This window comes from Rhamphochromis sp. 'chilingali' (assembly GCF_963969265.1).
Source record: "Rhamphochromis sp. 'chilingali' genome assembly, chromosome: 6".
In the NCBI taxonomy this organism is placed as follows: domain Eukaryota; kingdom Metazoa; phylum Chordata; class Actinopteri; order Cichliformes; family Cichlidae; genus Rhamphochromis; species Rhamphochromis sp. 'chilingali'.
In genome coordinates, this window is record NC_137933.1 from 27,427,708 (window position 1) to 27,439,943 (window position 12,236).

The 12,236-nt window shown below is 39.4% G+C and overlaps 1 protein-coding gene across 1 annotated transcript; it reads right to left on the reverse strand.

The window, feature by feature from the left end:
• Positions 1-5: 5 nt before the first annotated feature.
• Positions 6-11,468, reverse strand: tacr2 (tachykinin receptor 2). The gene is made up of 8 exons (XM_080885170.1): positions 11,278-11,468; positions 10,388-10,552; positions 8,906-9,201; positions 4,711-4,905; positions 2,997-3,147; positions 2,754-2,873; positions 2,601-2,677; positions 6-2,509 (listed from the first exon to the last, which is right to left on the reverse strand). Exons 2-8 carry the CDS (start codon positions 10,520-10,522, stop codon positions 2,206-2,208), a joined length of 1,278 nt encoding a protein of 425 aa, XP_080741296.1. The 5' UTR covers positions 10,523-10,552; positions 11,278-11,468; the 3' UTR covers positions 6-2,205.
• Positions 11,469-12,236: the final 768 nt, after the last annotated feature.

A 12,236-nucleotide genomic window follows, 5' to 3' on the forward strand; every position in this document is an offset into this window, starting at 1 on the left:
TGTATTGTAACTTTATTAGCACTGTCACATTATTTAAACTTTTTTATTTCAGCCACAGACGACAAAAATCCTGCTTCGTATAGACAACAAGACACTTAACACAACCACAGTGCGTGCTTAAAACATCAAAAAGTTTCCAATAATCAAACGTTTTTACTTCATCCTGAAACCTAATGCTCACAGGTTACAATATTTAAAGCGTCATTTTCTGACTCTTTAACTGTGCGACAACCACAAGTTTCATATTTACTTCTGGGTATTTTACATGAATGTCTTCAGTAGATAGCATCACTATGTTTCACATTTGATTGTACTAAGTAGCGGCACTTGAATTTTTAATGTAGACTTTATCCAGTGAACTCACAATATAAGAGGAAAAATACTGTATTAATGTGCACCATGTAACAAATGTGTGAAGGGGGAAAGAACTGCACAGCAACAAATACATGCAAACCAGACAACTGATTAATTTAAGGCAAAAATGGGAGAAGGAGGCGTATTTACTGGCGATTTTCTGACATCACTTTGAGCTTTAATTGATCTCTGAATGTTTTATGAGTAATCAATATGAGTAAAAGCCAGATTAAAAAGACTAACTACGCTGTTGCTGCCAATTCTGAATCCCAGCAAACTTAAAGAATGAGTGAATTACTTTGATTATCGAGAGTTAATATAGAAGAGAAATTAAATAAAACACCTATTTTAGCTTAATTGTTAAAGAAAGCCTTATATCAAATGAAGACGCTACACAACAACATTATTAAGGGTTTGGACTGTTTGTCCGTTCTCTGCACAAGAAAACCAGTAACCACAGTTAAATGTTTCCAGTAACACTTGAATGTCCAAGATGGAGGAAAGAGAGCATGTAGAGGTCTGGACGGCAACGGGGGGAGGACACTTTTGGAGTGGAATACACTTCTAAAAGCATGAAGGGAACACTTGATCATCACACTATGACACAAAGTCAGTTCAGCTTCAGGGAAATCAGTCTGTCCAGTTAGGATGAAAGTCACAGCCGCTGCACTGGAGGAGCATCAAGTGGCCTCAGACCACTGCTCCTTCCTTAACCCTTTTCTCTTGTTTTAATTTTTGCTAACGTCCTTGACACTACTATTTGCATGAAATTGTACCTGCATCCCATTTAGGACGCAAACGTAGTCCACCTCCTCCAGTAGATGTTTGCTGTGTATCCCAGCACAGTCCCGAGAGTGTGGAGGTGATACCAGGAGGAGACAGGCTGTGCCACAAGGAGAGCTGGACAGAGCTGTAGAAAAGCAACGACCTAGCAGCAGGACAAGTATCTGCTTCTTTGCTCTAAAGAGGGTGAGGAGGAGTACTGCAAGAGCTCTACAAAATAAGGCTACTGATGTGCATGCCCCTGACAAAACTGTTAGAATTAGACCTACAACGGTCTTATGTCCTTTAGTGAGACCTGTGCACACTGAGCAAATATGACAGCTTTTAAAGAGATTGTGGACGCCATGATAAACATGACCTTTTGGCAGTGGGTCAGTGATAGTCTGGGGAAGCATATCTTTGGAGGCTTGCACAGACCTCCACCTGCTTGGTCAGTGATACCCTGACTGCTATATGATACCAGAGAGAAATCCTCAGACTGACTGTCAACTAGCCAAATAGATTATCAAGTAACTCACTGATGCCTTGAAACAAATCTGGGAGGAGATCTTCCAGGATACTATCCAGTATCTCATCAGGAGTATATCCAGACATATCCAGTAAACATTACCGAGGCACATTATGACACAAGCTGGAACAGCCTGTGAATTTATGTTTGACTTTGGTGTGAGGATTTTGGTTTCCACTTTTACTTCACTTTAATTACACAAAGTATATCAGTAAAGGTTATCTGACCACGATGAAAACATATTTTAGTGTTCGCGTAATTTCTTGGAGCAGTGTAAATAGATCAAGGTTGGATTAATCTACACACAGCCACAAATGTTTCAGTGGCATAATTAAATGTTTTGCATGTGCTGCAATAGCTTGATAGTCACATTCATTCATCCATCGTGTATTATACAAAGTTCCTGATCCACAGGAATGAATGCCTTAGTTTGATTAACTCTGTCCAGTACTCCGCAGGGCTTCCTCTGTCTCCACCAGCTGTAGTGTTTTTATTCACAATTCAGAAAAATCCTGCTGCCTTCCCTTTGAGAATGTCCTCATCATGATGTCTGTCAGCGATCACTGGGTGTGCTCCATAAGCGCCACAGCTGGAGATTTTGTGTCGTCCAGTTTCTTCACCGGATGCGAGTTGCGTGTGTTCTTCTTAAGGTGTCTGCGAGCATCTCTCTCTGTGACCAGGTCACTGCTGGCAAGCGTGTTTGAGACGTATGTAGTGTTTGTTCTAATAGATGACATGTCATTGCGGTGGCTGCGGGTCATGGTGACTCTGAAGGTGTGTGTGTGCTGCAGTTCCATCTTGTCCTCCTCTGACACTTTGATGAAGGGACACCAAGCAAAGGCATGACGGAAACCAGCGCGAAACCTGCAGGAAAAGATGGATTTATGTCCGATTTACTGACGTTTTTGAAGCTATAATATTATTTTTAAACTCGGCACAATTACTGCCAGATCACCTTTGGTTTAGACAGCAGTAAATAATAGGATTGTACATAGTTGAACTCATTGCCAGCCAGAATATGGCCAGATACACCTGATGAAGACAGAAAATAATGAGTAAACACAAAACTACAGATTCAAGAATATAAAACAGAGAGGCATCCGTGAACCTGCTGAATGTAATGTTGCTTATAAATGTCTCTGTTAAATGATCCCAGTATGAAGTAGACATGGTAGGGCAGCCAGCATAGGGCAAACGTCACCACCACCACAACCATCATCTTCACCACCTATGGAAAATAAGAAGACATATGAGCCTGAGTAATTGCTGCTGTGTTTTTTTCTGTTAAGATCAGGTCAGCTCAGAGGATTTGTAGTCAAACTGAGTAGTAAAAAAAAAGGAACAGTGTAACCTTTCTCTTGGCATTTATCTGGCTATGGTAATGGTCTGACGCCTCTCCAGGGATGTGCCCACCCCACAGCGATCGGCCGACTATAGTGTATGTCACCAGCATCACCAGCAGAGGGAGAAGGTAGATCAGCAATATAACCGCAAACTGATAACTACATGGAGAAAAAGAGATGAGAAACGGTAACACAACATTCAACCTTTAGATTGTGTCAGCTGTTATCACCAAGCCATCACCACAAATCCGATGTTAGTGTGCCGTTTGCAAATTCAATACCATTTAAATTTTTTCAGTTTGTGCTTTTCTACATGTCTCTCACCGAGCAATAACTACTTTTTGCATTTGATGAAACCTGGAAAATTGCTTCGAAACTGTTTAGCAACATGGATATTAAATGCTTAATTTCTATGTCAGGCAGAAAACAACAACAAACATTTTAACCTTCCAGCAGTTTTAGTGCAAGAGGTCTCAGAGAAGCCAAGGCTCTGTCTTCCTGTCTGTGATTTTCTTTCTTTGTCAGGCTTTAGAGAATTAAGCTTGTTATTGGAGACCTAAGCCAATCACAGAGATCAGATGAGTACATAAAGATCAAATTGAAGGAGTCAGGCAGATGGATTTGTCCTTGGAGTTCAAAGATAAAGTTCAAAAGTAATCATGTATGAAGACACTTTCCTTCTTTTCCTTTCCTCAGCTGCCTTCTGCAGCTTGAACCTGTGTCAATAACCGACCTTTCTGCCACACTTCTAAAAGGTATGCTCATTAGCAACTTATAGAGGTTTTGATGAATTATACAATAGATAAAATATGAAAGAGTCAAGTTATTGAAACTATTTTCAAGTTTTAAACTATTAAAACTTGAATAACTGAGCTTTACAAATCTTTCTGCTACCCGTCACGTGCACAGAGTTTATGAGGACACACAACACAAGGTTGATGAACAAGAATGAATGTAAACATGAATGTGAGATCTGAACAGTTTGTGTGAAGGAGAGCTTCTTAGATTTAGATTTGTGTTATCTGAAGTGCACTTTGGAAGACATATATATAAGTTAAAACATGAAAGACTTCCAAGGCTCTTTTTTAAAAAGCTTAATTTTCATGCCATAGTCTTGTTTGACCTTAAAACCACCTACACGGTGGGGAATCAAGTTTGCCGGTAGTTGAAAAGCTGACTTTTTCTAAAAAATCTGTTTAGCTTTCCAATCAAAGTTCTTAAATACCTTTATTAAATGTTGCATGCCAAAATGCATTTTGGCATGCAACATTTAATAAAGGTATTTTAAAATGTTATTTAAAAGGAGAGTGCCTTGGAGTTCTTTGATGTTTTAGATGAACACAAGATTGATTTAACCTGAGCAGTCATAGCAACATTTAACATAGCCACTCCTCGCTTGCTTTCATTGTAAATGTAAAAATCTGATCAACCTCGTTCACTTTTAAATGCTGTATTAGAAGAAATGAAGCCGAGCAGAAGAAAAACAATTTGGAGATCCAACTTGAGGTCAAAGTTTTTACCTTCTATGTAAACATTTATTTTATTCAGTTTTTGTCCAACTTTCTTTTAGATATTTTTGCCAGTGCTTAAGTAGAAACTTTTGCTCAATCCAAATAGGTAAACACACACATCTGCATTTAAAGAGTGGCACAAATAGCTCCTAAACTGACAGACCTGTTAGCGATGTCACCATCTATGCACGTGTGTGCCTCTTTATTTCACCTTAGTTGATGTGTTCCTCCATAATCATCAGGCCAGTCAACCATACACACAGTTCTGGGGTAATAAAATCTTGTCACACTGTAGTAGCACTGAGGAAACGCCAGTGATACTGCCACAATCCATATCAGGGCAATCACCACCTTTGTAGAGGTGGAGGAGAGGCGAGGCTTCAGAGGATGGATGATGGCCATGTACCTGAAAAAGACAGAAACTTTTGTATGATTACACCTTCACATGTCTTTGTCTAAAGAAACTCAGTCATAGGTGCACTGATAGGGAAAACAGGGCAATGCTTTAAAGCTTTTAGTGTGTGAAAAAAAGTGACATTTTCTTTTCATGACAGAAAACTACCCACTCATCAATCAAACCATCAGCTGCAAAACAACAGCTTCAAAGCTGAGCAGTAATCAAAAGGTTCCTGCTGAGTGTTTGTTTTAAACAACCTTTTTTCAAAGTGTTTTTCCTATTTTGAACAAACAAAAACATTTCTTTAGTAATTATTTATTTGTGGAATATATGCTAACTGTCAGAGGTCAAGTGATAAAAGCCCAGGATAATAACCATTTAAAACCCACACAATCCTTTTAAAAAATATTCGGATACAATAAAAATAATTAAAAATCAGTGACATCCCGTAATTCAGGTTAATGATGGTATATTAAAAAACTCCTTTCCCGCCAATCTACCATATAATACAGAAGTTACCTCATTAAAAGTTGAAGGTGAAATAATGTTAATAACTGCCAATGAATGCGGTAGCTATGGCAACCCATCTCAACCAGTATGCAGTCTACTTTTTTCAACTTAGCACTATTGCATGGTATTGTTAAAATTACGGTGAAATCGGTCATCTGTGGTTATGAGTCATAAACTTACATTATTGTGGAGTGGCTTTGTCAATGTTCTGTGGATAATAACAGCTTCATGAGATCTTACATAAACGTTTCGCATAAAGATGAAAGTTTGAAAGTAGAACCTATAACAAGTTTTTATTTCCTTTTTACCGACATCTAGTTCTCACTAGATGTCGGTAGCAACCCATCCAATCCACACATGGAAAGAAATCAAACCATATATGTTATGTGTAGTGATGAGAAATGACACAGGGGAAAAGTACTGAAAACACAAAGAAAGGGAGATGCAAAAAGACATGGAAATTATTGACACCAGCTGAAATTACTGCAGTGTTACACGAAACATGATGGGTAAAACCAATGAGCTCTCTCAAGACCTTTGCAACCTTATTGTTGCAAAGCATACTGATGGCATTGGTTACAGAAGAATTTCTAAACTACTCTAGGTCCCAGTGAGCACTGTTGGGGACATTAGCTGAAAGTGGAATTTCACCATAAACCAGCCATGACCAGGTGCTCCCCACAAAACTTCAGACAAAGGAGTGAAAAGAATTATCAGAAAAGTTGTCAAAGAGCCAAGGACTGCTTGTGGAGAGCCAAAGAAATACCTGGAAGCAGCAGGTATAATTGCTTCAAAGAAAGCAAGCAATGGCAATGCACTCGCCCATCATGGCCTGTATGCACGCTCACCATGCTGGAACATGACACAGACCACTGCTAAAGAAAGAGCATGTTGAAGCATGTTCAAAGTTTGCTGAACAATCCTGTGAAATACTGGAAGCATAAAGTCTGTGGGGCGGCTTTTCTGCATACATCACCCTTCATGTAACTGATCTAAGGATGAGAGTTCATAGGACCCAAGGAGCCTTCGGGATTTGAAGACTGTCTGTGAGGAAGAATAGGCCAAAATCACACCTGAGTAATTTGACTAGCATGTGACTAGTTTCTGTCATTACCTGCAAAGTCTTTTGTACAAAGTATTACATACATTTCAGTAAGCGGGTTCAATACTTTCCCCCCTCTGTCTTTTCTTATTATTACACATAATTTATGGAAATCAATGGTTTGATTTCTTTGCGTTTTTGCATTGGATGGGTTGTTACTGACATTTGGTGAGAATTTCATGTCAATCGCACCTTTAGAAGTATATTTACTTAGTAAACTGGTGATGGATTCAACTTCACTTATTTTACCCACTGTGTCCTTTACCCAGTCTGATGCAAACCTAAAACAAAGAGACAAACAATCATTCGCACTCACATTCACACCTATGGGCAATTTAGAATCTCTAAGTAACCTAACCCCACTAATTGCATGTCTTTGGACTGTGGGAGGAAGACACAGTCCCTTAAGAAAACCCACACAAACAAAGTCACCAGATCTTAATCCAATAGAGTAGTTGTATAATGACCACAAGGAGCAACAGTGTGCTGCTGTCAAATGAATATGGACCAAAATCTCAGAGGAAGTTTCCAGCACCTTGATCAATCTGAGCCAAAAAAAACCCCAGTAAGAATTAATGGATCTGCTAGAAAGATTTGGTTAATAAACTGCTTTTTTCAGAAAAAAAAAGGAAAAAAGACAATTAATTGCATCAGATTTTTAAAAAGTCACATCAAAGTAGATACTATAAGAGTAATGGAAAAGAAGAGTATTGGGAATTGATGAATACCATTTAAAAATGATTCACACTTTCAAAATTAAAATAAAAAGCTAGTCCTTCTTCCATTATCTGCTCGTTATCCAGGTCCTGAGCAACAGAGCAGCAATCTAAGCACATTTTCCAGACCTTCCTTCCCCATGAATACTAAAGATTGCTGATTGCTGTTATAATGTTTCAGTATTTAGTCCAGCATCATTTTGCTTGCAGAGCTACCTGAAAACACTTGGACACTTGGAAAATCAGAAAGTTGCTGCGACAGCTGTGGTTTCCTTCATGTTTCAGTCAAAGCTGTCAGGTCATCCCCACTAAAACATCAATGATCTGACATTTTTCAGCAGCCCACAGGTGTTCTGTGGGATTTAGGTCAAGCCTCCAAGAGGAGGACCACACTGACTTGGATGTTTTCTAGTTTTTCTTTGCATCCCATAATGGTTTATTTTATATAAGATAGCTTTATTACAATCACAGGAGTTTATGGATAGTCTAAATCCACAAAGAGGTTTTGCTGCATCATATATAGGTGAACAATTCTGAGTTCATCAAGTAAATCATGATGAAAATAAAACAAAAAACAAATAGTTCTTAATAACACATTTAATTCTCAGTTTGTGTTCCTGCTGTGTGTTCAAAATCATTGTACGGTTGTCATTAGGGTGAAACACCCTTCTTTGATGTTGATTATTTTTATCTTGAAGGAGTGTCATATTGCATAAGGTCGGTCCTATAAATTTGTAACTATCTTACTACAAGTATCACATACTGAGCATAGATTTTATACCTTACTCAGTATATGATATTTTATTCGGGCTGACCATTCATGCTCCAGTAAGCATTACTGGCATCTGTGTTTCATCTGTGTCCGCCTGCTGACCCATATCTCCTTCATGCAGCATTTTCATTTGTACTGCCTGCTGAGAATGAGAGCAAATCATGCTCCTCAAGGAGCTGTTGTTTGAGCTCAAATGTCGAAACCCTTATTCTTCCAGAAACTCTGAAAATGATCCGTGTTCTTGCAGAAAAGAGATGCCTTTGCCCAGATCTGCTAGTTGCTTGAAACAATATGCCACTATGTTGATTTTTTTCATTAAGTTGTGATGATTCCTTTTTTTGACTGCTTTCATAATGCACTTTCTAAATAGTGTTTGCATAAAATGGGGATCAGTCACCCCATTAGTGTCTGATTGGTAGCACAAAAGAGCCTCTGATGTAATGACTTGTTCATTTTAATAGCAGTTGACCTCATATTTTTCACATGATCCCTTTGGCTCCAGTGCTGAGTTCCCCTTTTTTCCCCTGTCGCTCATGCCCCCAGTCTCCCTCCCCTCACCTATTTAAATCCCTTTTTGTGTAGGTGTTTCTATGTTTTTGTTGCTGTTCAACTCTGTGAAGGTGGTGCTACTCCATCCCTGGTCGGCACAGATGTCTGCCTTTTCCTAATCGCCTCTAATGACATTTAAACTACAGCTCATTAATCTGTAGACATGTTCAGACAACTAGATTTTCAAGCCTAACGCTGTGATTTTTTCACACTTCATATGCTCATATGCTGGTTTCCCTGTACTCCAGATTGCCTGCTGTGCCAGTCTGCAGCTCAGTGTTCAGTCTACCTTTTTTAATGCACAGTATAGTTCATTGTCGTTATTCACTTATTCTGAACTCTATAGGAGAGCGTTCTTACCTGTCCACTGCAATGGCAGCCATTGAGTATATGGACGAAAACATGGCAGTGATGGGGAAGAAGTTCTGAAACCTGCAGTAACCCAAGCCAAAGTACCAGTCATTGTGAAGCGCATACACAAAGTTAAAAAGGGTGTTAAAGCTCGCCATGGAAACGTCAGAGAAAGCCAGGTTGACAATGAAGTAATTGGTCACAGTCCTCATGCGCCTGTGAGCGAGGATAATCCAGATCACTGTGACGTTCCCAGTGATGGACACCAGGATGATGAGGGAGTACGCTATAGCCCAGAGAGCCACCTGGGAGAGGAGAGGAGACCTTTAATGTCAGCATCTTATACGCAGTTACAAAAAAAAAAACACAATAAAGGAACTCACAAATACGTATATATTTGCAAACCCCACCCTATCCCTGCACAGGATGTCTACAGCAAGTGGTATATGGACTGACACTTTTGTAGCACATTCCTAATTTATTTGAGCACTCAAAGCATTTTCTTACTACAACCCTCATTAGCCCATTTGTACAAACATCTTTTCCTGTGTCTGAGTGCTTTTATCCTAACGCTCACACTCGGATGGATACATCAGGGGAAACTAAGGGTTTAGTAGCTTGCTCAAAGATACCTCAACATAATGACAAGAGGAAAAGAGATCGAGCCACCAACCTTACAATTAGTAGATACCTCAGTCTACCTCCTGAGACGTAACAACTCTGAACAACAAACATTTTCAGAAATCTTAAGTTTCTTTACACAGGGAATTCCTAGTTTATCTCATCCCCCAAAGAGAGATAAACCGATCAAAGTCAGCTTCCAGGTAAAGTCTATTCTGTGATAAGCAACCACCAATCTTCAGCATTTTTTAATATCTGTAGACCCCGTTCCTTTCATTGTCTGACCTATAAGAAAATTAATAGGACAGACATGCTGCACTTTATCTGGGGCCAGAAATGAAAACCCTGACATCCATCACCTGTTCATACCCAGTCAACCACTGTCGCAGAAATGTAAAGCAATGAGCTACTTCAGACAGCCAAGCACAGATAGGAGGAGAGGACTGTAAACTGTGCACGGTGTGGTGCAGGTTTAAATGACTGTGGGGGAGTTAAAAGTGTTTAGAGGAATGAGCAAAAAGCCTTCAGATAACTTAACTAATATACAGTCTGTGAAGTGAAAATGTCCTTTGAATCAGCCCCACATTTTGTCCCTGAGACAAATCACATTCACCAGTAAGCCTTTACTTCATTCTGTTGAGTTTCTGTCTGTTTCAGGCACTTTACTTAGATTTCACAACAATGATGTCACTAACATATGGTTTTTACCCTTCAACATTATACAAGTAAAAAAAAGAATACACCTGTTTACTTCACTGAGTCGTCTTTCTTACTTCTTTCATTAATATCATCATCAAAATGTCATCTTTTTAAATTCTGCAGTTCTGACTTTAATCACTTTCATTTGTTATCTCAGTGTTTTTCTCTCACCTGCCAGTCGGGCTGTTGGAACTGATTCCAGGTCGTCTCGTTCCCGTCCTCCAACCACTCAGTGGTCATCGACAATGGCCACGAAGTGGTCTCTTCATCTCGTTCAATATGTTGTATCAGACTACCGGCGTCCATGTTGGCTTTCTGTCTTACCGGTGACAGAACCTGTAGATATAATTGTATATACGTTGTGCGTCATGCGTAATTATCCACAATGACCGACAAATTAAAAAAAACAAACAAACAAACAAACACTCTCTTGTAGGGGGATTATGAGTAAATACACTCGCGTGTGTATCATTGTGTCTATAAAATGATTTCTTCGTTTTGTACGCTATAATTAGAGGCACTGAAACCACCCCAATAATAGCTTATTTTCCCACTTCAACACGCACTAGCTTTAAGCTGCATCAACTCCAAAACAAGGTGCGAATGTGTTAATCTCCTTGCTGTTCATTGTAGTAGGGCGGTTTCAATTTGTATTAAAGTTTTTGAGTCTGATTTGAGACAACCATATCAATCGTTGTGACGGCATCCGGCTTTTGATTACAAGCATTAACAACAGGATGCAAGTATTACCGTGGTGACAACTTCCGGACTCTCCCGACAGCTTAATTTTTTTTGCTACAAGACGATTGTTTTAAAAAAAAAAATTAAAAATGACTTTCTTTCTTATTTTGTTTTATTATATCTTAATTCATTTATTAATTCATTAAAGGTGCTTTGAGATTAACTAAATAGATGCACGACTGAGCATGAATTACGCACATTTGTCACATACAGTGTGTTTCTTTGGCTGCCTTAACTCCACAAGTGATAAATTCATGCACTGGACAATACCCGGAGAAAACCTAAACCTGAATCATATTATTAGTTTTCATCTGTCTTACCCGTCTATTAATGGTCAAGTTGAAACTCAATCCGTTGCTTTTGTCCAAAAATCAGATTCCTTCTGCGTAAAGGACAAACAGGTCCATCCAATAATCCATTAAGGTATTTCTCCGGATTCCCCGCTCACTCCTTCTCACACACGCATATATTCTGCCTCTCTCTACTGGAATGTGTGACTTGCTCGTGTTGATCTGAGAGTGAGAAGCGCAGACGTTCAGGCACGCTACCGTGCGCGCAGAGTCGCGCCAAAATCCTCCACTACCAGAGGGAGAGAGATGAAGAGAGGTACGAGGTGTAAAATCCTGACAAAATAAACGTCTAACAAGAAAGATAAATGTGATGGAAAGAACTAAGAGTTAAACAGAAAATTTAAAAATTGCGAGACTTGTGAGAGCAGTGCCTGATTTACGTACTCCACCTCTAAAATAGCCGAATATCAACAAGATGATGGAGAGGGGGAAACAAATGTAAGAGCCTGGACAGAGAACGGGAAAGCTAGGGTGGTCCGAGAAGAAGGAAAGAGAGAGGTGTACCCCTGCATACCGCTACTGCTGTAATTTCTTTACAGCCGTCAATTTTCACCGCTCGACAAGTCTGAAACACTTTTGAGATGGTTTCTTGTGAAATTGCCCGAACCCATCAGCACTACCCATCTTCTATGCCTACAAAAAAAAAACAAAAAACGAGGACACACATATGTGTCTATCCTGGTGGTCTCATACTGAGAGCCTCTAGAAGAGAGAATGCTGCGCTCATTCACCCTTTTTCATTGTGAATTTGAGCGTGCTAAAAATGCACAATCAGGTGAGAGCTAGAGAAAAAATGATTCTTCAATTGAGTTTTCAATAAAACTCTGAAAGCAACAGTGAAGCTCTTCTATTATTGAGGTGTTCAGCCAAGCTGCAATCACTACAAATCCATCTAAGTAAGAATGTCCCCACCAAGAGATTACATTTGT

Bases quoted from the DNA above. Each gene is read 5' to 3' on its own strand.
- tacr2 (XM_080885170.1), bottom strand. From the start codon at position 10,522: ATGGACGCCGGTAGTCTGATACAACATATTGAACGAGATGAAGAGACC. The intron at 4,906-8,905 runs GTAAGAACGCTC...TGTCTTTTTCAG, and splicing joins GCTGCCATTGCAGTGGACAG to GTACATGGCCATCATCCATC. The intron at 2,510-2,600 runs GTGATCTGGCAG...CTTTTCCTGCAG, and splicing joins TACTGCTGTCTAAACCAAAG to GTTTCGCGCTGGTTTCCGTC.